Source organism: Malaclemys terrapin, chromosome 4, assembly GCF_027887155.1.
Source record: "Malaclemys terrapin pileata isolate rMalTer1 chromosome 4, rMalTer1.hap1, whole genome shotgun sequence".
Lineage (NCBI taxonomy): Eukaryota > Metazoa > Chordata > Testudines > Emydidae > Malaclemys > Malaclemys terrapin.
Genome location: NC_071508.1, coordinates 65,581,948 through 65,605,220, shown reverse-complemented (window position 1 = coordinate 65,605,220; position 23,273 = coordinate 65,581,948). Strand labels below are relative to the sequence as shown.

The window sequence follows — 23,273 nt, the reverse complement described above, 5'->3', positions numbered from 1 at the left end:
CCTCCAGCATTTATAATGGTGTTAAATATATAAAAAGTGTTTTTAATTTAGGGGGCGGGGAGTCACACTTAGGGGCTTGCTATGTGAAAGGGGTCACCAGTACAAAAAATTGAGAACCAATTGATTGGAAGCTTGATAGTTTTTCTTTCCCTGATTAAAAAGCAACAGAGGGTCCTGTGGCACCTTCTAGACTAACAGAAGTATTGGGAGCATAATCTTTCGTGGGTAAGAACCTCACTTCTTCAGATGCAAGTAATGGAAATCTCCAGAGGCAGGTATAAATCAGTAAGTAAGTGCCACAGGACCCTCTGTTGCTTTTTACAGATTCAGACTAACACGGCTACCCCTCTGATATCTTTCCCTGATTGTATTTTTCCATTTGAAACTTATTTTCCTCTTTTCAAATAGAGCTGAAAGTAGCTACATATACGTCAAACAGTTATTTAACTGCTGCTACATTGCCAACAGAAGGAATGTTAAACAGATTGTGCATTCTCATATAATAGTGGCTCAAAAAACCTGCATCTTGGCAATGAAATGATGGGTTTTAAAAAATAAATATTTAGCATCTGGATGATCTTCCAAGTCATACTAAAAATGTACAGGTACCTTTGGGTTTAAATTCTATACTTCACAATGAAGAGTGCTTTGTAAAAAGCCAAACGCTTCTCCGGATGCTGCAAGTCTACAGCATTAAGTTTAGTTCATAAATTCACATTTAAACTGGCAACTCTGTTATTCTGTTGGCACATCTCTTTCCAAAACTCCAACCATAGGTAATACACTGTATCTGACAGCATATTTATGAGCATAATTTCCCATGCTGATTTTGTGCATCTGGATCTTTTCCAATATCTTATGCATTTTTTAAGAAGTGTGATTTTTAGCAATATTCATGTACACTATTTGCTTTTAGTGAGACACTCCATGCCAACTTAAGATGAAATATTTATGAGTAATATAACTATAAGAAAGCTAAAACTCTGGGATGATTTTCTTTTCTGTTTTTTGTTTGTTTTTACTTGAATAGTTTGGCTTACAAAAATTACAGCATACAGTAAATGAAACCCTCCCAATATTTTGTACAAACTACATGATTTGATATACAAGGATTCTGTTTTATTACAGTGACAATGTACAACCATGTCTATTTACAATGCAAAAAGTATATAAACCACAATTACTGGCAGCCACTATAGTTTAGGAGGTAGCTTTAATTAACAAAATGAACTGAAGCCATATTTCCCATCATGTGTTCTATCAAATAATTTACAATACAAAGATAAAAATTCATTATATGCACAGTATGTACAGTTTAATTCTCAAAATAGCAATCTAGCTTAAATCTTAACAAGAACATTTCCAGAGTAACTGGTATGGCAGTGGATTTGCTATTGATTCAGCATATTGTTCAAGAAACTTATATAATTACACCTCTACCCCGATATAATGCCGTCCTCGGAAGCCAAAAAAAATCTTACTGCGTTATAGGTGAAACCGCGTTATATCGAACTTGCTTTGATCTGCCGGAGTGTGCAGCCCTGCCCCCTTGGAGCACTGCTTTACCGCGTTATATCCGAATTCGTGTTATATCGGGGTAGAGGTGTACTTTGATCATGCATTCATAACTTTATGTTGATCAAACTTCAAACTAAGTACAGATTAAAGGATAATTGATGGTAATTAAGTGATATTTGGGTCTTAGATGCTTAAGAAAAATTTTTAAATTAATTCACCAATTTACATGAAAATTAGTCCATCTCACCACATTGTACTTTACTTGGAGAGAAATAATTGGCAGAGATGCAGAAGTTTCTATATTGCAAAACTGCTTTTCATTGCCACCCCTTTTGGTAAAGTCTCAAGATGCTCAGAGACATCATTGTGTGTATAAGCACTATTACTAACAGTGAATAGGGCTGCAAAATATTTTAGCTTCTCTCTGTCTTTCTAAATAAGCATGCTGACCTCACACACAGACAGTACTGACGATATACGCTGTCTAGCCCACGGTAATTCCTTCTGGTAGTATGACCTTACATAATACTGAAGAATGGTACTATGGTTTTCACCTAAAGCAGTGTGTCTCCACTGAAAACCATATTCAGTTCTACCACTCCCGACAACTGTTCATATTCTTATTTCATACAGTCTGCAGATCTTGAGGGATAAAAGATTTTTTTAAATAAAAAATAGTTCTTATTAAGATCAAATCTTAGTTTGAAATATAAAAAACAAAAATGTTATACCTATATTGCTCTCACAGTTCTGTATGGGAGACGTAGTCCCTTCTTTTGGCCCTGCAGTAAGTCATCCTGAGATTAATGCTGAAAATACTATACAAAGCTAGCAACAATTTTTTCTTAATTATAGAAAATCACATTTAAAAATAATTTCTTAATATTAACAGCTGTCCCTTATATTGTGCTTAACCAGAAAACTTGACAGAACTTGCCTCACACAACAGTAGAAGCAAAATACAATTGGAGTTCAACATGGAAACAGACTTTTAGCACATAAAAACTGTATAAAAGAAACCAGTATTGCTTGGAAAGAATAAAAATATTGGGTTACAAGTTTTGGTTTACCCATTATTTACAGTTGGCAACTTTTCCCTCCCTCAAATGTATGGCTCAAGAAACTTACTGCCCACTTCCCTTCTTTACAAGTGACACCACACAATGATTACAAAAGTGCTTCCTGGTTGAAAGGTCAGAACAGGTATGGTCTACGAAACATTGTACTTCTTCCTTATGAGAACAGCTTACAGCAAAGCCTTTCAGTCTTTAATTCTTGGTATATTGTAGCCATAACGAACCAAAGGGAATCCTCTGCTTTGATAGAAACATGCGCGACCACAGGCCTGCACTTGGTCTGAACTGTCCGACACAAAAGAGTCATCCTCATCTGCATAATCAGAATGAGCAGACTGTGTGCCACAGTCTGACCAATACCCATCTGGCCGTTGGCAAGGCACCACTGCCAGTGTAGGACAACTGTGTGATTTTATTAAGTGTTTGCATGGTACAGGTTTGGATAAAAGAAGTGATTCACAACATTCACACATGGTAAGGTTACCCTGCAAATGTGAATACATGCCACAGTCATAGTAGAAATCCTGTGTCACACAGCCACCTTGAGTATTGACAGCAATTGCCACTGCTCCATTTTTTTTGGTGATATACCGTCTAAGTAATTTCCAGTCTTCCTTGAACATTGGGTTGAAAAAAACGTATAGGACTGGATTCAGACAAGCAGGTAATGGGAAAAATATTAGAGTAACAGACTTCATTATTTCAGGGCTGATGGAGATTGCAGTGATCAGTGGTGCAAATGAGAAAAATGCAACAGGACAGAAAAAGATGCAATTGGTGAAGATTAGCCAAGCGACATGCTTAATCATGCTGGATTGTGTGTTTTCTGAGAGGTCCTCTTTTTCCAAGTTGCAGTAAAGTTTAGTATAGATAATAGCCATTAGCAAAAATGCTAATGAGTTTAGGAGCACTAAAGTTACTGTAAACCCTAGTGAAGGTGTTTCTCCGGTGGGGAAGGGCAAGCAGAGTGGTGAGGCTGAATACTCCCCTTTATGGAAAAGTGGTAAGCATCCAGCTACCATAGCACACAGGAAAGCAAAAATTGCAGCAATTTGGAATTGTTTTAGATGATTGCTTTTCCCATTTTTAATTATCTGTTTTGCGGAGAAGCTTCGTTCAACAGCTGCCAACATCAGGAAAAAAATGGCACTTTCTGATGAAAAGACTGCAAGAAACCCAGCAACTTTACAACCACTGCCAGTCTCCCACCATATGCCAAATTCAGCAAATCTTCCCCAAGAGACTGCATCCAGGAAAGTTAATATACCAGTATAGATTCCCATAAATAAATTAGAGACAGAAATCAGGCCTATAAACAGTTTGGAGGAAGACAATGGAGTACAAGATACAAATATCGTTAACATGACAAGCAGGTTGAAGAACAAGGCAACCAGAAAAATAAACCAGACAGTAAGTCGAATCATCCAGCTTCCCAGTAAATATTCACAGGGCTTAAAAGCACCTAGAAGAAACACAACAAAAAGGACAAGGAATTAAGAAAAATAAAATATCACTGAAAATCTTACATAATTAAGCACTATTACAAGCACAGAACTCATTATTTCTGGAACAGCAGCACTCATCTGAACTACTAAATAGGTCAGTTGAGAGTAAACTGTGCCGCTGAAGCTATTTACGAATTAATTAAGCCTGAAGAGATAATTACTAGGAAGAATGGTCACTCAGGAATAGTCCGTGTAAACAAAATAAATAATTAAACCCTAATTGTCTTTCTGCAACTCAACAGAGCTTTTATTAGGGTCACCTAAATAATTTTTATTTTTACATCCATACTTTTTATAAACACACTGGTACAAAGAAATAGAAACACTTTGCTGTTCAAATCTATCCTGAAAAATTTGCCCCACTCCTTTAAAACAAACAAACAAACAAACAAAAAAACCCTGAAGTTCCTGTAATATGCAATTCACAAACACTCCCTTTGGAAAAGCTCTGGGTTACTTTATGTTGTCAATGTTTCTTCTTTAAAAAAAAAAAAAAAAAAAAAAAAAAGTTACAAGGAAACACTTTTGTAAAAAGCCAACAAACTCAATTTATTTACTTAAACAGGGGCAGGATTTCACCACAAGTTTTCTGTTCCCAGTCCTGCCAGTGACACACTGGGTTACTTTGGGGAAGTCACAGAAGAAAATTATACTCTACATTTTTTGCCATGGAGATGAAGAAATGAGAGGTAAATCAACTTAAACCATAAATCTGTCACAAGGAAAGAGATTGAGCTTAAGCAGCATCATTGCTCCCACACTCCCTCAAATCCCCTCCACATGAACTCCTATAGGAGATCACATGGATGTCATGAAGGTTATTTAATGAATGTATCTAGTGCATTTTGAAAGTCAATAAGATGTGTGTGCTCTCTCTCTCTGTATTTATTTATTTACCTATATATGCAAAGTAATACTCTCGGAGTCCTCCAAAACTTTGCACATGCATCAAACGAAGTGGGTATTCACCCACGAAAACTCATGCTCCAATACATCTGTTAGTCTATAAGGTGCCACAGGACTCTTTGCTGCTCTCTCAAAAACTTTGTTTACCAATGTGATGGGCCTTGGCCCTTGCTGTGTCCCAAGCACTTACACTAAACATCGTAAGTGGCAATCCCTCTTGCATATGGGGAATCTCAGGTGGCCCCAGCTCTATGCCACGTGCCAGTGGCCCTTGGGTGCAGGGAGCCATTTAGGGCAAGAAGGGGCACGAGCAGAAGGTGCTACCATCTTGAGCTGGCGAAAAGCTCCTGGAGGCTGATCCAGCCAGCACATGATAACCCCAATTTAGAGCATCAAGGGCCACAAATAGCCCCAAGACCACACAGTAGGTACAGTCTTCCCCAAACTCTAAGTGAAACAGTTATTGTGGAAAACAATCAAAGGTCAGTGCAAAAATCCCTCAAGATCTTAATTGCCTTTTTGAACTCTGTTTCAGAACCCAGTACAATTTAATCTTGACTCTAGTTTATAGCCAAGACAAAAATCAACATGTTCTTCTGCATTGAGGGAAATCAGTTTACATAATGGTACAGTTGGATCATTAGAAAATAGACCAACCAAAACAGCTGACAAATTTCCCTTTCTTGCAGGCATTCCCAAGTAGTAGATTCCTCACTGAATAATTATTTTCAAACAATATTTTTTCATATCATATGAACATACTAATGTTAATCAGAATACTACTTTAAGGCAAAAACTGTATACTATTTAGGAAAAGAAAAAGGGAACAAATAGTGTTGATGGAAAGGGAATTCAATATTCCCAAGACAAATTTGCAAATAATTTTCTAACAGCTGTGGTATATGCTAGTGGCTATCTCTTCCACTCAGATAGAAAAAATCCCCCTCAGCCTTCAACCACCTTCATCTATTGCCTCTGCCACCTCATGCTTTTTGTTCCCCCAGGAAAAGTCTTCCTTTCCCCATTCTCAGTGCAAGTACATGGGTAAGGTGGAGAGGGAGGAGTTTTGATGCTTCCAATTGCTGGCCCCATTAGTTAAGTGACTGGCAATCTATTCTCTGCAACTAGACAAAATGAGGAGTGGACCTGGCATCTGAGCAGTGATTCTGTATTTACACAGAGGGCAGGTGTCCTACTCAAGAACAGAGCGACATCTTGGACTGGGAAGAGATTATGAGTGTGTGTGTGTGTGGGGGGGGGAGAGTTGAGGTAGGCAGTAAGCTTAAAAAACAAGTAGTTGTGCTTAGCTCCTTAAAGAGTTGAAGCATCACCAGCATGTGCAAAATGAGAGCGCTAAAAGCTGTAAACCTTAGACTATAGCACATGAATTAGAATTCCTGTGAGCAACCTAACAATCTAAAAGCAAACAAGCACAAAGCAGCATAGGTTAAATTCATTCTCAATGTAACTGCTGAGTTCAGTGCAGTTACACCAATGACAAATTTTTCCCTATAATCATAAACTGCTTTTCCTGTGACCCAGGAAATCTCTCCAACATTCCACATATGAAAACAGAAGCTGGCACAAAAGGCAAAAGCCAGTCTGGTGAATCTGAATAATGGATTCAGAATATTGCCATGAGAGGCAGAGATAAAATAGGTGCAGGCCTCTCTCCATCCTGTGGCAATTGCCTTGGCAGTATGTCTCTGTGCAAGGGGGGATGGGAGGGGAACGGGAAGATGGCAGGTACATGGCAGGAGCCATATTAGCTGGCTGGAACAAAGTGCAATGGTTCTCAGCAGGTCTGTAGTGGGCAGTGGCTTTAGTAGTATGTCTGAGCCTTTTGGGTGACCTGGCAAGGAAGGAGTAGCTGCAACGGAGAAGAAGATAGGTGGGCAGGAAGAGTAGCAATGGAAGCTGTCTGTGGTGTTCCTTTGTAATATCAGAGAATTTCGGCAACTCCACAAGCACTGCAACCCTTTATAGTTGGAGCAGTTCGGATTCTCTGCTAATGTGGAGAGTTGGTCCAAAGCATTAAAGGACAATACATACTGTCAACTCTAAATGTAAAGGCTAAGACTCTGTGCACTGAGCTTGGGAATCACACCTGGACTTGTTCCAGCCTGGCTCTCTACTACAGTGCTAAATTGGGCCAAGTCCTGTGGTATTTACTTATCCAAAGATACCACTGACATCAGTGGGAGTTTCACCCAAACACTGCAGGATTGTGTATACATGGGGACCATGAGGAATTAGAGACATAATTCAGTAGACACCTAACGCACAATGAAAGGCTAAAAGTTCAGAATATAACTAAAGTGGTTGTTTTAATTACCTGTTGTGGGTGTACAATGAATAATTGTCTGACCCAGTTCTTCATTCTCATCAGCGTTTGGAACATCTGCATCTGCTGTAGCTGAGTAAAGGCAGGAATTTTATTCCCGAAGTAGTAGGAGTTTGATTTTTTTCAAATATTTTTAACCAGATACTATTTTTTTTAAACCACCTAATTGAGCATCCAAGTATTTTTAAATCATTAAATCTGAAGCAATTAACTCCATTCTCTGGGGATTATATATGCTGAATGCTATTTATATATATATATATATATATATATATATTCCACCCTCTGCCATCATAATCCCCACGACAAATCCGTTGGATGCTAGGACTCAACAGGAGTTCAAGAAAGGAAGGGAAGGAAAAGGCCACTTACTCCCTTCGTCCTGTTGTTGCTCCACTCCTGCAGTAATCCCATTACATCTTGTTTCTCCCCTCTTTTATCCCCTTCCCTGTACAATACTACTGGGCCCCTGAGATGAATGCTATGTGGGGGAAAGAGTTAGGAGATGCACCCCACCAGCAATCTCTCTCCTCTCTTTGCCCTCCACACTCAGCACTCCCTACTACAACATACAGGCATGGGTTCTTGCCATGCTGCAATCCTTAGTGCCCACAAAGAATTGTGGGATCTGGCTGGCTCCTGGAAAAGAAATTCAGATGGACTTTGGGTCCCAGGAGTAAGAAAGGTTGAGACTATTGCTTTAAGCCGGGTCTGCCCCAGACCATATCAAGAGGAGAACTTGGAAACTTGAAACAAGGGATTGAACACTCACAGTTCGGACCCTGTCTCTAAAGGGAGATGGAGATGCTGAGACCAGCAGGATATTTCTTAGAGTGTGCTCTGGGAAGCAAGTGAATAGCAAGATAACTGACCCTGCCAATTTAATACAATGGAAGTAGAAAAAAATATTTTCTAACTGAAACAGGGAAAAGCCTGTGTTAGCCAAGCAGACTCATCCCTTTGGAAATAGGAATTGGATCACATAGAACCAACTATTTTGTAGCGGGTGCTCATATAATAAGTCTTTAAATGAGTTTCTACATCTGTTTGTTGGAGAACAAAATTATCTGCCTGGTCTGGCCTAACTTCTGCAATGCAGCGGAACGCCTAGTACAATGGAGCACTCACCTCTATCATGATCTATCAACACACTCTGATCGTGGTGGCTGGAATCTTCCATGTTAGAGTTCAAATAAGAGTCACAACCCCAAAATGCACAGCACTGGTAGGCATATGGAACAGACAGAGACCTGAAATACAGGCAAAACAATGAACAATATTAGCTGGCAGCATCTATATTCTTAATTTTTAAAAGTGGCATGCCTCAAAGCTAAAGCTGTTCAAGAGCAGCTTCTTTTTGACACATACATTAATAAAGACCAACTTCAAACTAGAATCAGTTATGAGAGTTTCTGAAGAGCTTACACTTTAGGATAATAAAACTGACTAGAGATGGGCAAAAAAAGGGAGTTCTTGATTTTTGCAAAAGCAAAACTAAAACAGAGGTGGTTTGGATCAGGATTCCATTTCATCCAAGCCCTCAGTCTGCGGTGAAGGTAAAGAAACATTCCTCTGGGTTTGGCTCAACTCTGTCTTATGCAAAGCAAGTTGTTACTAGTATTCATGTTATCACTTGTATACATAGAAATGAAAACTAATCAAGCTGGCTGGAGAGTAACTCTGTTGTGCAAGTAAGTTAATTCCCAGATGACCACATTATTAAGCATGCATCTGTCATCTTCATTGTTCATTCTGTTTACATTAAATCCTTCACAGAGTAAGTCAGGATTTCCTGGTATGCACCTTCCTTTCTGCCAGCAATAGGACATGCTAAAAAATCAGTGCAAAAAAGGATGGGAGGGGCTGGTCACACATACAGTTCAGCACTAATTGGTTACCATAAAAATCTGTGCAAAAGCAGTGGCCTCATGCAGCTTTATCTGAATTTTTCAGGTAACATGATGTAGCCAACCTGATTGCTAACAAAGAATCCAACTGTTTTGCCTCTTCTCAATCTATATGGAACAGATTATATTGCTAACATTGGAAGTTATTTTTCTTTCAAGATAAAAGAAAATTAAGGTGGAAGATGGGGCGGGGTGGGGGGGAAATAGTACAATAATCCACACTTATAGCAATTGGGGCACTGAAGAGATTTAGAAAAGTGGTGCATATTCAAAGAACCACCACAAGATTAGTCAGGTAGGTTGCACTTTGATTTCTGAAGCATGGTCTCAGTACTCAAACTGTGGCATTTCCTCACCACTCTGGTAATTCCTGCATCTGGAACGTGGAATTTTGCCAGGTTCATGTCAAAATATGGTAACTCTTACCAGTCTAGAATGCCCCTGTGCTAATCAATATTAAGCAATGTACATAGGTATACAGTATTTTGAGACGGGTGTACTTCTAATTACCCTTACAACAAAATCTCACAAAACCAATGTCATTCTGAGTCAAGGCTATAATTGAAATCCTACAAGAACTGTATTGTGCCTGGACACTATTTATATGCTCATGTTGGAGGAGTGTCAGAATAGTGAATGCCATGCTACAGTAGTTCTCAGCTTCTGGATAAAAAAAGCTGAGTCTCTTGTTAACACATGACTGAATATCACGAACTCCTGGGATTGAATCCTAGACATCTGACTCTTTCCTCTGGTCTTGGGCAAGTAACTGTCTTTGCCTCAGTTTCCCCATCTAAAACAATTCTTACCTGTTTCATAGGGGACATAAGAATTATGTTTCTATCAGTCTCTGAAAATAAGAAAAGCTACATAACGGTCTGATCCAAAGCCCACCAAAGTCAATGAGAGTGTTTCCATTGATTTCAACAAGCTTTTGGATCAGGCCCTAAATGCCTACTGTTGTTATTGTGCTGGGCCTCACAGAATACCCAGCATTTGTATAAAGGGTTGGGGTGGTGGAATTATAAGCCAGCTCCCATTTTCCAGACTCTAGGAAGAGGACATGCTCAGTCACTGGCAAATGGGTCTTCACAGGTATCCAGAACTCCATCCATACCACTACTCCAATTCAGATAGAAGGGGTTGGGTGGAAGGGTGTCAAGGATTCCAAAAAGAACAGGTGAGAGCAGCCTTATGGAACAAGAATGGTCAAGATCCCCCTGGACTTATTACAAAAATCCAGTACAAGTGAGTTTAGTTAACAGGAACACAGTGACCTTAACTGAGTTGACTTGACTTGTGTCACGTTGTTTATTCATCTAAATGCTATTTTAAATGTTCATCTGAACAATCTGTAGTTTTTTCTACTAACATACCGGAGCTTCACAAAGTCCTTTGCTGCCAATGCTTCTTTCAGCTCAGAGTTGCCTGCAAGTTTAAGCTGGTTTAGTCCATTCAGTCCTTCAGTTGGAAATGAAGTCAGCTCATTGAAACTTAAGTCTCTGAAAGGTGAATATTAAAATTGTTACACACAGTAAGTCTGAAGATCCCATGGCATGTTTCCTATCAGTAGGGATCTGCTCTAGTGTTTGTTGGCTAACATTCTGTCCTCCAAAACCCCCATCAAGCAGCATGTCTTCTGTCCTCCACACAAGAGAGAGGAGTGCCTCATTTCATTGCTGTGTGTGTGTAGTTTGGGGATCTCTAGGGATGAAAAATTATTAAAAAAAAGCAAACACACATCAGTTTTGAGTGAGAAAATTTTACCATTTCAGCAATTTAGTGCTGGAGGTGCTGGTTTATTGCACAAAATGGCCTACTTACAGATTAGTTATAGCACCAAGTGTAGTAAATGCCTCCTTGTGAACCTGCTGGATCAAGTTTCGACTGAGATCACTGCAATTAATAAAAAATGCCATTTAGTTAGCAATTTAACTGAAATGTCAGAATAACCATTGTTTGGGAGCTCGGTAAGTGGCAATCACATTATACCTCTGACAGGAAAGTCAAGTAATCTGCATGGTTTAACAATATTTTGGTATCTCCATGACATTTTCCATATAGAATCATGTATACATGGGCTTAATCCTGCTAAGTGCTGGGCATCTGCAGAGAGGTGAGAACATAAGCTCTCTGGGACAAGAACAGGTCTTATTTTATATCTGTACAACACAATGGGACTCTGACTAGAGCTTTGGAGTGTTACTGTAATATAAATAAGATGGAGAGAGCAGCGAGTTTTCACATGCAGGATCAAGCCCGGAGGCCTTACACCGTAGTGACTAACTGCTGCTATTATTTACTTAATAGCAGCTGTGAATTTCTGGGATCTCATAACTCCCTTTTATTAGCTCCTCAATAAGTAATGAACACTTTCGTATTATCAACCACATTTTAAGTCCTAATGTTTACCAATACATTGTTTCATATTATAAATCTGCCACCATCAAGTAAAACACATATAGTAGTGCTCCAGCAAAAACATTAACACGACAGTGCGCAGCCAGAAAAATCTCCCAAGAAATTTAACCTCTATTGCTCTCAAACTCCTTACTATTTGTCCATTTAAAAGCAGGCATGCCAAACCTGTGGGGAAAAAACGCAGAAATTGGGCTAGTTTTTGGCTTGTAGTTTGTTTGGCTTGTAGCAGCTTGTTGCTTCTTTTTTTTTTTGATCGGCTCCCAGTAAGCAGGGGCCAAAGGGGCAAGGGGGGGGGAAGAGAGAGAGAGTCAGGGGTGCACAGCGGGCCCACCACAGTCCCCAACTACACAATAGGGGGGATCTAGTCACAGAGTGTTGGGGTTCTTAGGAATTGGCTTGTTTTGGCCTTGTTTTGAAATGGGATTAGTTTGATTTTTGGCTTATTGTGAAAGTCAGAGTGCTTATTTACTGCATGAAAAGTTGGCAACTGTGTTCATGTTTACTACTTTAGGGCTGGGAGAATGACATTTGCCCTACTTTACTTATACTGCTTTTTGCAATTTACTTCAGGTAAAAATAGTTAACTTAATTATAAAAATGACAAGAACCCCTTTTTACCAAACTTGGTATGCAAAATACATATTTTCTCACAATGTATTTATATTAATATATATAAATATTAAGTACGGAAAAAGAGTAAAACTGGTGCCTAATAAAAACAGTAACTATCGTATAGATCAGGGGTCGGCAGCCTTTCAGAAGTGGTGTGCCAAATCTTCATTTATTCACTCTAATTTAAGGTTTTGAGTGCCAGTAATACATATTAACATATTTAGAAGGTCTCTTTCTATAAGTCTATAATATATAACTAAACTATTATTGTATGTAAAGTACATAAGGTTTTTAAAATGTTCAAGAAACTTCATTTAAAATTAAATTAAAATGTAGAGACCCCCAGACCGGTGGCCAGAACCCGGGCAGTGTGAGTGCCACTGAAAATCAGCTCGTGTGCTGCCTTCAGCATGCGTGCCATAGGTTGCCTACCCCTGGTATAGATCACGGTTAGCTTTGCCTTGGGATATAGAACATCTAGCCTATTAATACAAGACAGATTATTACCTTCAAACCCACATATTTAGTTATGAATCATAATTTACGTCCCATAGTATTCAGAAAGTAAACATATATATAGTTAAAAATAAGTAAGTAAAAATATATGTACTTACAGGATGCGTAGGGAAGTTAGTCCCTGAAAGGTGTCTTCTTTGATTTCCTGGATTTGATTATGTTGTAAGGAACTGGAATGCAAGGGGGAGGGGAAGTTATTTGGAGGCTAATTTCCTCCAAAATGAGGAATATTTGGCTTTTGTTTTTTCCCTCATCTCTTAGTACATTATCCTCTACTGCTTTCCCCAGTCTGTCTCTCCACAGATTTTAGCAAATCAGAACAATGGGAATAAGATAAGAAAGATACTAATCAATACCATTGACAGATGAAATTATTTTTCTGATCATTCCTCCATTTTGGGCCCACTGTTTAAATAACTGTTCTCCACTTCACCACAATACGCATGGCTATTTTCTCTTGAGAGGCTAATTCAATATTTGGAGCCCCCTTATGGAGTTTCCAGCCCATTTTAATTCACAACCCATTTGGCAGAGGTGAACATCAACAAGTAAGGTTTGAACTACCTCCAAGCCATAAGTGTCACTTTGTGACACAGATGCACCTTGGCATTTAAAACAAACCTACTCACTTCGAGGTTGAGATGATTTAGGCCAAGCGCCAACCCAGAGTGAACTATTACTTCTTAAAATATGGATTTATAAAAGGAAAACACTGAGAGACCCTTCATTATGCAAGAGCTAATGGGCAGGTTATATTGCCAATTCATTCTCTTCCTATGCGCCCATCTGATAGTCAACATTCATTGAGGTGCTCCTGCATTCTAGGCCATAAATCTGAACTCTAAGGAACATGAGGCAAGATAGATTTAGCGGAGGGCAACTGGCCACAGAACTTGCTGCTCTTGATAGAAAACTTGATCTCTGTTGGACTGACAGTCAGAGCACAGGACAAGATTCATCTGTTTACTCCACCTGCTTACCGGTGGATGAAATATCAACACTTTTCTCTAAGGGCAGCAGGGGATGGTGCATTTTTATGCTGCCTTCAACCACAGGACTGTTCCTGGCAGTGGAAGAAAGTGGTGGAGATTGGAGCATTGTTATATATATTTTTTAAATTATCATATATTTTTCAATCAGATAAATTTATCCTTATTAAAAATCAAATTATGTGGTCTCATAAATTGACCATGCACTTTAGAATGTACAATATATTCCCTGCCCTGAAGAATTCACAATCTAAGGGCCTAAACCTGCAAGGTGCCTACCACACTCAACTCTCAATTACTTTAGTGGAAGCTGAAACTCAGCATGTTGTACAACTGGCCTCTGACAAGAGAGCACATGACAAGAGAATGAGGCAAGAAGGAAAGCAGACTGGCTGGATACTTGTAAAAAAGTAGGTTTTATGGGGGAGATAATGGGGTCTTGACAGGCAAGGATTTGGAGACAGATCCAAGACTAGAGGGTTACACATTGGAAGGTGCAAAGCTGAGAGTGAAAGAAAGGCGAATGGCACAAGAAGAAAAGAGGACTGGGAGAGCACCAGGGGTAGAAATGGGAGCAGAGATATAAGCAGGGGAAAGATTATATTGGGCTTGGAAGGAGAGGATGAGGAGCTTTATCTGATGTGGTAAAACACAGGAAAAACAAAGAAGGGATTTGAGAGGGAAAAGTGTTTCTTGGACAGGAAGAGGACTTTTAACAGTGCCATGTTGGATAGATGGAGAGGACTGAGAAAAGTTGGGAGGGGAGCGAAGGTTACAGTAGGGAAGGGAGAAGGTTACAGAAACCAAGGGATTAAGCAGTGGGGATAGCAAAGATGAGGAGTGCATATTTATAAATATGACAAGCTTGCTATGAAAAGCAGGATTACTGAGTCTTTCATTCTTTTTGTGTCCAAATAGGAAGAAATGTGAAACCTCTGACTATGTGAGTGAACTCAATGGGTGAAATTCTCTGGCCTATGTTATACAGGGGGTCAGACTGATCATAAGATTCTCTTCTGGTCCTAAAAATCTATTACATTTTCTGTCAGATGTTAAGTACAAGAACTCAGTATTTGAAGCTGTGGACTCAGTACACTAAGGGTTATTTAGGATAATTAACATACATTTCTACTTACATTTCTTCTAAGGAACTGCAGCCCTTAAAACTCGAAAGCTCTTTTATGTTATTATAAGACAAGTCCCTTGAAATAGACAATAGAGAGTGGTTAGTTTAACTCTGCTCTATTTGAAATGTTACTTTACTGCAACCATAAATTAAATAAAAATCAGCATACCAACCATCCTGCTACCACAGTTCTAGAAAAAAACTGAAGACATTTTAAAGACACACAAAAGTCAGGGGATTCACAGCTATGCTCCCCAGCAACTGGCCCCCATTATGTATACTGGCTCTACCTATTACATACAAAAAGCTATGAAAAACAACGTAAAGGTTGCGAAGTCAAACTTCGAAAGTGAGGAAATGCCAGACTCAAGGTTGCTCATAAAGCATCCCTGAATCCTAGCTTCGTATTTTAAATACAAGAGAACATTCTCTCAGTTCTTGTAACATTGACAAACCCATCTATTTTTCACTCTCGTTCTCTTAAATGGCTTAACCATTTTTACTGAAGACTTTTCAGAAATATTCAGCCTGAGACAGACAGCAAGCATGAAAAAAAAATCAGCCCAAATGGCTAAAGTTTGGCAAAATTATAAACAACTAAAACTATATAATGGAAAGTGTCAGGCAAGTGTTAATTGTAGGTATTGCTATTAGCTACGCATATAAAATAGTGCACAAAACATGGCCAACTAATCCATGCAGTGGGAAAATAACTACTGTATAAATCCCCTCAATTTGATAGTTCAAAATTAAAGGCGCATGTTTTCCACAAGAAACGGAAGGGTGATCTCTGACATGTGGATGTAATTCAGATCTGTTCAAAGTGTGCAGATCACTCCCCATCCAAAGCTGGGAAAGTTTTCAGATTTTTTTAGGGGGTGCTGGGACAGGGTGGCAAGAAAGGGGTCTGGAAACAGCCAAACTATCATTAAACTAGAGATTCAAAAAGCAAATGGTTGACAGAGAAAGCACAATGCTCTGCTGTCTTTCCTGTCTATAAAACAGAAGACATATTCCCCCCCGTTTTTTTCAGTGAGAAGAATTTATCCTTTGCAATTATCTTTTCCCTACTCCCCCCAAAACCTATCCTCTTTCTTAAATACATTTTTATTTTCTAATTTGCCCTCTCCCCATCATTTACTTTTACCTTCTGAGTGCATGCCTCCTATCTCTCTCATGCACTTTACCATTCTTTTCCTCCACCCCAACTTTCTATTCTCCATTATGTAGTTATGAGTGCCACTCTTCTTTACTCTCCAAATGTGGATGATGAGTGTGGTCTGGAGAGCAAGTGGGTGGCACAATGAAATGTGAAGACATTCCCATGCAAATGCTGTTACACTGACATCCTTACAGCTGTACACCACCACAGGTGAAGAAACACCGTGTACTTCAATAAACACATTGCTGTTTCAAGGACTTGATTTGGTATATCAACATAATACTTTGCAGCACCAGGACTCCAGAGGAGTCAAAGAGGGATCAGATATTTGAACAATTTTGGGACCTACCAACGTTGACAGAGCGACTTTGAGCAATGACACTTTCTTTAAATATAGTGCAATATATCGCTATCAAATTATTTTTTACTGTTGGTAAAACAGGAGCAGGAAATATTGACTTACAAAGTCCGAAGCATCTTTTGTTCTTGGCATAGGTTAATGGGAATACTGCTTATCTTGGTGCCTGTAAGAGTCCTGTGTTAAAAACAAACAAAAAAACACATACATGTTTGAATGCTCAAACAGTATATAGTAGGTCTCAGAAATGTAGGGCTGGAAGAGACCATCAGAGGCCTTCTAGTCCAAGACCTTGCAGTGGGGCAGGATCAAGTAAATCTCGACCCCCTCTGACAGGCGTTTATCTAACCTGTTTTTAAAAACCTTCCATGATGGGGATTCCACAACTTCACTTGGTAACCTATTCCAATACTTAACTACCCTTATAGTCAAAGTTTTTCTTAATATCTAACCTAAATCTTCTTTACCGCAGATTAACCCCATTACTTCTTGTCCTACCTTCAGTGAATTGTGGAAAACAATTGATTACCATCTTCTTTATAACAGCCCTTAACATATTTGCAGATTTATCAGGTCCCTCCTCAGTCTTCTTTTCTCAAAACTAAACATGCTCAGTTATTTTAATCTTTCCTCAGACGTCACGTTTTCTAAACCCTTTATCGTTTTTGTTGTGCTCCTCTGGACTCTCTCCAACATATCCACATCTTTACCACATGAGGCACCCAGAATTGGACACTGTACTCCAGCTGAAGCCTCACAAGTAAATACATTCAAAATTGTGAGGCACTCCGTTACTTTTGTAATGGCAGTCATATAATTACCTAAAATAGATAGGTAGGAATAGACTCAAGATCTCCTGGCTTCCAGCCCTGTTCACTAAGCCACACTTCTACCATTGGAAGTTAATTTTAATACTAATTGTTCCAAGAAGAGACAGAACAAGAAATTACTGTATTGGCAGTGTTTGGTAGAAGATACTTACAGGCTCTCCAGATTACTGGTTCCTGTCAAATTAGGAAACCACTGCACCATGCTGGCACCCCGAATGACCCTAAATAAACAGGTAGATTATCTGTAAATTATATTATGGAAATTGTGGGAGATGGGGGGGTGGAGGAGGTGGAAGGAGGAAGGGGGACAATCCTTTTATCCTGTTATGGAAGTTTTCATTAGAAAGTTACATACTAATCAATTGATTGCCTCAATGGATTTTGGTTACACTGTAGGTCTAAAGACACTCGTTGAATACACCTAAAGTAAAAATATGTTTAATCAAATGCTATGAAAGCATGTGATATTCTGTCAGAATCATGCTTGGAATGCAGAACACTGCTAATGTGCTAATTTTCTGCAGATGGTGCTGTGATCCAACTTCCAAAGCTACTCCATTCCAACAAATAAGATCAGTGCTGATTTTTACATGTGTGCCATTTGAAGGATCAGCATGAAGGAGGCACCACAGTAGTTCTGCAAATATCACCTCCTATCTAACATACTAAAACATATTAGTCTGTGATTAGGAGATCCTGGGATTGGCACCCAAGTGGGATCCCGCATTTGTACCTAAGCAGGATCCATCCACTTGAAAGTGCCATTTAGATATATGTTCTGAATATAGTATAAAGTATACAGTATACTATAAAATCTTTTGATTGTGACTCAAATCTTGAAGTTTTTAAGTCAGTTTTTACTTACTCATTACTCAGAACCTCCAGACTAGCAATCTTTTTCAAAGTGTGCATGTACTTGCCTGCAAACACATTCCCAATGTCCATCCATATTCAGAAATATATATAGGCTCCACTGGCTTCAGTGGGAATTTGTCTGGACAAGGAACTGAGTATTTGGCTTTAGGTTACTTTTCTTATGCGAGTTAGTCAAGAGAACAAAAAAATTTTAAGACTATCCATCAGACTCTCAAACTACTGGACATTTCAAGAACAAACAGCAAAGTTTATTAAAACTAAGTGCAAATAAAAATTGTGCATGAAGCAACATCTGACCAGCCAAATCAGTTATTCTAGGGGCACAGACATGCTATTTCACTTCAGATATTCTGTTATAAATTGAGAAAGTACTTACAAGGAGTGCAGATCTGATAAATTCTGAAATGCCGAGTTCCCCACAAAAGAGAGAGGATTATCATACAAATGTCTGAGGAATTAAAAACAGATTTCAGTCTCCCATCAGTTCATACAATCACTGTCTGATAATTAGACTACAAATACACACAAAATAATACTTACATAGTCCTTAGAAGGGGATTTCCCTCAAATGCACCATTGGGGATTATGGAAATGTAATTACTGTGAAATCCCCTAAAAATATATTGACAAAAGAGAAATAAATCTTAAAATATAGCATCATTAGGGTCGATCAACTGTCATTTGGCTAGTGTTCAAATAATACACAAACTCAGAGCTCAATCCTGCAAACAGTTGCACTGAAGTCAAATGAGACTATGCACAACTGAAGGATCAGACCTTTGTCTACTATATATCAGTACTTAAAATGGAAATATTTCAGGGGAGAAAGCTACACTCTGCATCTATCTGTGATAAAATGTTTTTTAAAAAAGCATAATGATCAGTAATTACATAATTTTGCTACTGGAGGCCCCAAAACAATGTCCAAATAGCTGATGGTTAAGATCTATGTTAATTGCTATCCTGAATAATTTGCTTATTTTTATCACTCAAAAAATAATAGACTCTCTCACTAACTGCTGATTACGCCCGCCTCTAATTAGAGTATTGCTTACCATAACCTAGTCCATTTCAGATTACTGGGTAATGGGACAATAGAGGCATTCCTAACCTTGGAGTTAGGATTGCTTTTTTATTTGTGAAAAGGATAAAGAAAATGGGTAGAATAAGATGTAGTAATACTCACAGCTCCTTTAGGCTTGGAAGTGCTTTAATGGCTTCAGGGAATTCTACCATGTTGTTATAATTTAAATCCCTAGTAGAAATAGCAACATCAGCAAACACTAAGTGCTAGCAACATATTTTCAGTGGATACCTAATGTTAAATTGTTTGATTTATATACCGTATATATAATCTCCATACAGTGAAGCTATATACTTCTTTAGACACTGGTTTATCTTAATGATGATTTTATCCTTCAGAAGCCTTTAAAACTAAAATTTAGTCTTTAAAAAAAACTCAAAAAAGGTGCAGATACGAATGACAATTTTGTATAGCCTATTCAGAAAATCTCTAATATACACCAATATCAGCCACAAGAGAATAGCAGGACCTACAGACCTTCTAGTAAAGACAACTATTATAACTGAACAAAAGAAGAGGTAGAGTCAAGTACGATACAATCATGTAAATCCTAATATACAAATCCTTGTTACATTAGCAAAGTGGATTTGTTGGAAACATTTACTGTTCAGCTACACAATAAACTAATCATAGTTGCTCTGTCACCATTCCAGCTCAAGAGCCAGTCAAGCTCTCAGTTTTATGCTGGCTGTTTGTTTCACAAAAATGCAGAAGGTAATGTCACAGGGCAAAATCGTGTAGCTCTTCCTCAGACTACGTTCTTATTGATTTTTCCCCTGAGAAGGGCTGCAGGACTAGGCCCAAAGAGTGTACTTTCCTTCCAGCTGAGAAGTAAAAGATTTATTAAAAAAAAAAAAAAACCTAGAACTGGTTTCTAACTTTAAAAGATATCAAATTACAACTTTACCCTGATAACTGACTGTTCTAAATATTAAATAAAGATTTACAGGGTTTCTGGAGCAAGTAAAGTTCCTCCTCCAAACTCTCACAAAGTAGGAGTAAAATTCCACCACCTCTCTAACTAGTGGGAGCTGTCACTGGTTCAGTGGGGCCAGGATTTAATCATAGATATTTTCTGCATTCTTTAAATGTAACAAATTTTTTTTGTTAGTGAAATATTGCTTACTAGAGATTCATGAAGCAAGCTGAAAGGAAATCTGTAATCCATGCAATATCATACAAAACACTTAAATGGCTATAAACTTTGCTTCTGAGCTCTCTGTCTTAAACTCAAGATTATTTTATCCATTGACATTCAAGCATATCTCACTATTACACAAGGACTGAAGTAATTAGTATTGTCAAAGACAATTGGCAACATATTTTTGCAATATGTTTATTGCTAAAAGTAAGTTGAGGTAACAAGTATTTATTTATTAGCTATAACACTTTAATTATAAACTTAGGGATATCTGAACAATTTTTTCCAAGTCTTTTGTCAGAAGTGCTAGTTTCCATAACTAGTCTGTTACAGAGATTTCTACAAACACAGACCAATAAATGAACACAGAAAATGTACTTACAAAGTTTCTAGGTTGTCTAATCCATCAAAACAATGTTTTCCTATTGTTTTTATTTTATTGTTATGAAGATGCCTAAAGAGACAACAAAATCAGTTTCAAAATAATCAGTTTCTCATGGATAAGTTATAAAATTAACATAAATTTGACTAATTGATATTACAATAGCAGGATGTTTTAGAAAAACCATTAAAGGGTGAGGGGAAGTGATACTTTACAAAAGAATGCCTCTATTACCAGACAAGAGATATCACAATCTAAGATGAGAACAAGATATTGGATATCATCACAATTACCTACCTGAGGCCCTGTTCAGCACTCCTGATTCTGACAAAACTGCAATTAATTTCCAAGTGCTGAAGTGGGGCCTTCAGTTTATAGCTAAGGTTTTTAAATAGTCTTCAAGCAAAATGGTGCAAACAACTAGAGTAGTTCCAAACCAAAACCAAAAACCACCTCCACAAAAAAGAGAGAGTCATGAAAGTTTAATTATTTTTTGCTGGCTTTTTGAAACTGACAGAACTTTTTGAAAACTGAAAACTTCCAACCATCTCTACAGTTAGTTGAGAAACCCCCAAAAATGTGATGAAAATTCGAATTAAAAAAATTAATTCAAAAACTCAAAACATTTGGCCCAGCTCTAGTGTTAACACCAGTCCCAGGCACATTTAAGACTAAATAAAGCATATGAAAAATATCCTATACGGAACAAGCCTGAAGAAGATGACATTTCCATCTCTTAAAAACTACAATGCCTTCTTTTGCCAACTTTTTTCAGTTGTCAGTTTTCAAGAATGACTATGTTACCAAAAAGAAACGCAACTGAAAATCATGGAGCAATCTCAGTCATAGCATTTTTGATTTTCTGGTAGTGTAGACCTCTCTAATACAGATGATAATTGTACCAGTTTGTGTTGTTTCTGGGTTACAAACTATTAGCCACCTGAAGTGAAACAGAACAGAACACACTTCTCATTGCAATCCTAGCTGAATCAGGTCCACACTTGGAGGATCAAATTGAGTTGTAAAGTGAAAAGCTGCTAATACTCACAGAACAACGAGACTTGAAAGGTTTGTAAATGCAAAATCAGGAATGTGTGTTATTTTGTTGAGAGCCAGAGTTAAGGCCTGCAAAGAAGGAAGATTGCTGAGTGGATGAATGGGGACTTCTGTCAAGCTGTTGTCATCCAGCCACAGGTGACGTAGCTGGACAAGACCCTCAAAACTGTCTTCTGGGACTGCAGTAATATGGTTAGCATCTAAACGCCTAAATAGAAACAAAAATAATTGAAATTAGTGAAGTTCACAAGTCTTTGTTAAGTACAAGTATGGATTAAAACACACAAATATATTTAAAAACTCAAATAGTTTTACGGGAAGAATTCATCACCTGAAAGTTTTGAGAAGTTTTGAGATGCCGCTGAAAGGGCCATGAACATTTTTTTATCCAAATAAACAGCTCAGATCATTCAAATAGCAAAATTATTCTTTTCCTGTCCATATTTAACACAGTAAAATAATTTTTAAAATTACAATCATCTTTATAAAATCTGAATGGATAACAATTCTACAGAAGACTCCACTATGCACAGCAGTGCACATTACTGGAACAAATTTACAAAGAGATGATCTTAATGCATTAAACTACATTATCTTGACTGAAATCCTCTCTGTAGGTACACTGTAAATAGTATTAGATACTATTAGTGTGTTGCTTTCTGTTATTACTGTATTACTCATGTGACTGATCCTCTCCATGGATCACCACCTTGTAGTGGTGGAGAGGCTTGCGTGTCTCAATGACCCCAAGAGCGATGCTGCCTGGAGTCATGTACTCCCTTAGGGTCACCCATGGCAGAACGGTCAAGGGCGAGGTTCCAGACAAAGTGTGATCCAAGAAGTCCCTAACTGCAGAGCAGATGGAGGATAACTGCACAATGGAGGTGAAACTGTTGTGTAACGTTACAATGGCTGTGAAGGTGGATGAAGGCTGCAGCAAATAGAGGCTTTCCAATCGTCCTCGTCCACGGTTCAAGTCCTCCATCTGTCAAGGGTAGTGTGGTGACTGTTGTCACCAGTCTCCCCACTTTAATCTTCCAGTTTTTTGGGAAAATAACATTTGTACAAGTCAAAAGTCCAGTGGTGATTGGCGAGTGGCAGCGGGAACAGGATAGTGAAATCCAGAAGTTCCTAGTCACAGACCGACACACAGGCGGTGGGTGTGTGATACAATCGTCTTGCTCGAGGATTGAGACGGGTCGAGCATCTCGGCAGCTACACCCACGACTGAGCAGTCCTTTTTAGGATCCACTTTGCTCACCCCACATGGGAGGGGGTTAGAAAGGGTACCCTAAAAATAGTTTTGCCTCTGTTTCTCTTTGCTGGATAGCCGCATCCAGCAGGATCACTACCTCAGCGATTTAAAAATGTAAGAAACTTTTCAATTTTGGAACGTATGTATCCTGATGGACAACTCAAACAGCGACCGACCAGAGTGACATACAGCCATTATTGCTCATGAAC

The 23,273-nt window shown here is 38.5% G+C and overlaps 1 protein-coding gene across 1 annotated transcript in view; it reads right to left on the bottom strand.

Moving 5' to 3' along the window:
• Positions 1 to 989: 989 nt before the first annotated feature.
• The window catches only part of LGR4 (leucine rich repeat containing G protein-coupled receptor 4), a 131,353-nt gene continuing 109,069 nt past the window's right edge, over positions 990 to 23,273 (bottom strand). Inside the window, exons 5-18 of the mRNA XM_054025762.1 lie at positions 21,802 to 22,017; positions 20,754 to 20,825; positions 19,333 to 19,401; positions 18,687 to 18,758; positions 18,523 to 18,594; positions 17,423 to 17,491; positions 16,546 to 16,617; positions 14,931 to 14,996; positions 12,904 to 12,975; positions 11,081 to 11,152; positions 10,633 to 10,758; positions 8,478 to 8,599; positions 7,341 to 7,421; positions 990 to 4,056 (exon numbers count right to left, since the gene is read on the bottom strand). Coding sequence (XP_053881737.1) covers positions 2,780 to 4,056; positions 7,341 to 7,421; positions 8,478 to 8,599; positions 10,633 to 10,758; positions 11,081 to 11,152; positions 12,904 to 12,975; positions 14,931 to 14,996; positions 16,546 to 16,617; positions 17,423 to 17,491; positions 18,523 to 18,594; positions 18,687 to 18,758; positions 19,333 to 19,401; positions 20,754 to 20,825; positions 21,802 to 22,017 — 2,458 coding nt within the window. The 3' untranslated portion in view covers positions 990 to 2,779. The remainder of the gene's footprint in view (positions 4,057 to 7,340; positions 7,422 to 8,477; positions 8,600 to 10,632; positions 10,759 to 11,080; positions 11,153 to 12,903; positions 12,976 to 14,930; positions 14,997 to 16,545; positions 16,618 to 17,422; positions 17,492 to 18,522; positions 18,595 to 18,686; positions 18,759 to 19,332; positions 19,402 to 20,753; positions 20,826 to 21,801; positions 22,018 to 23,273) is intronic.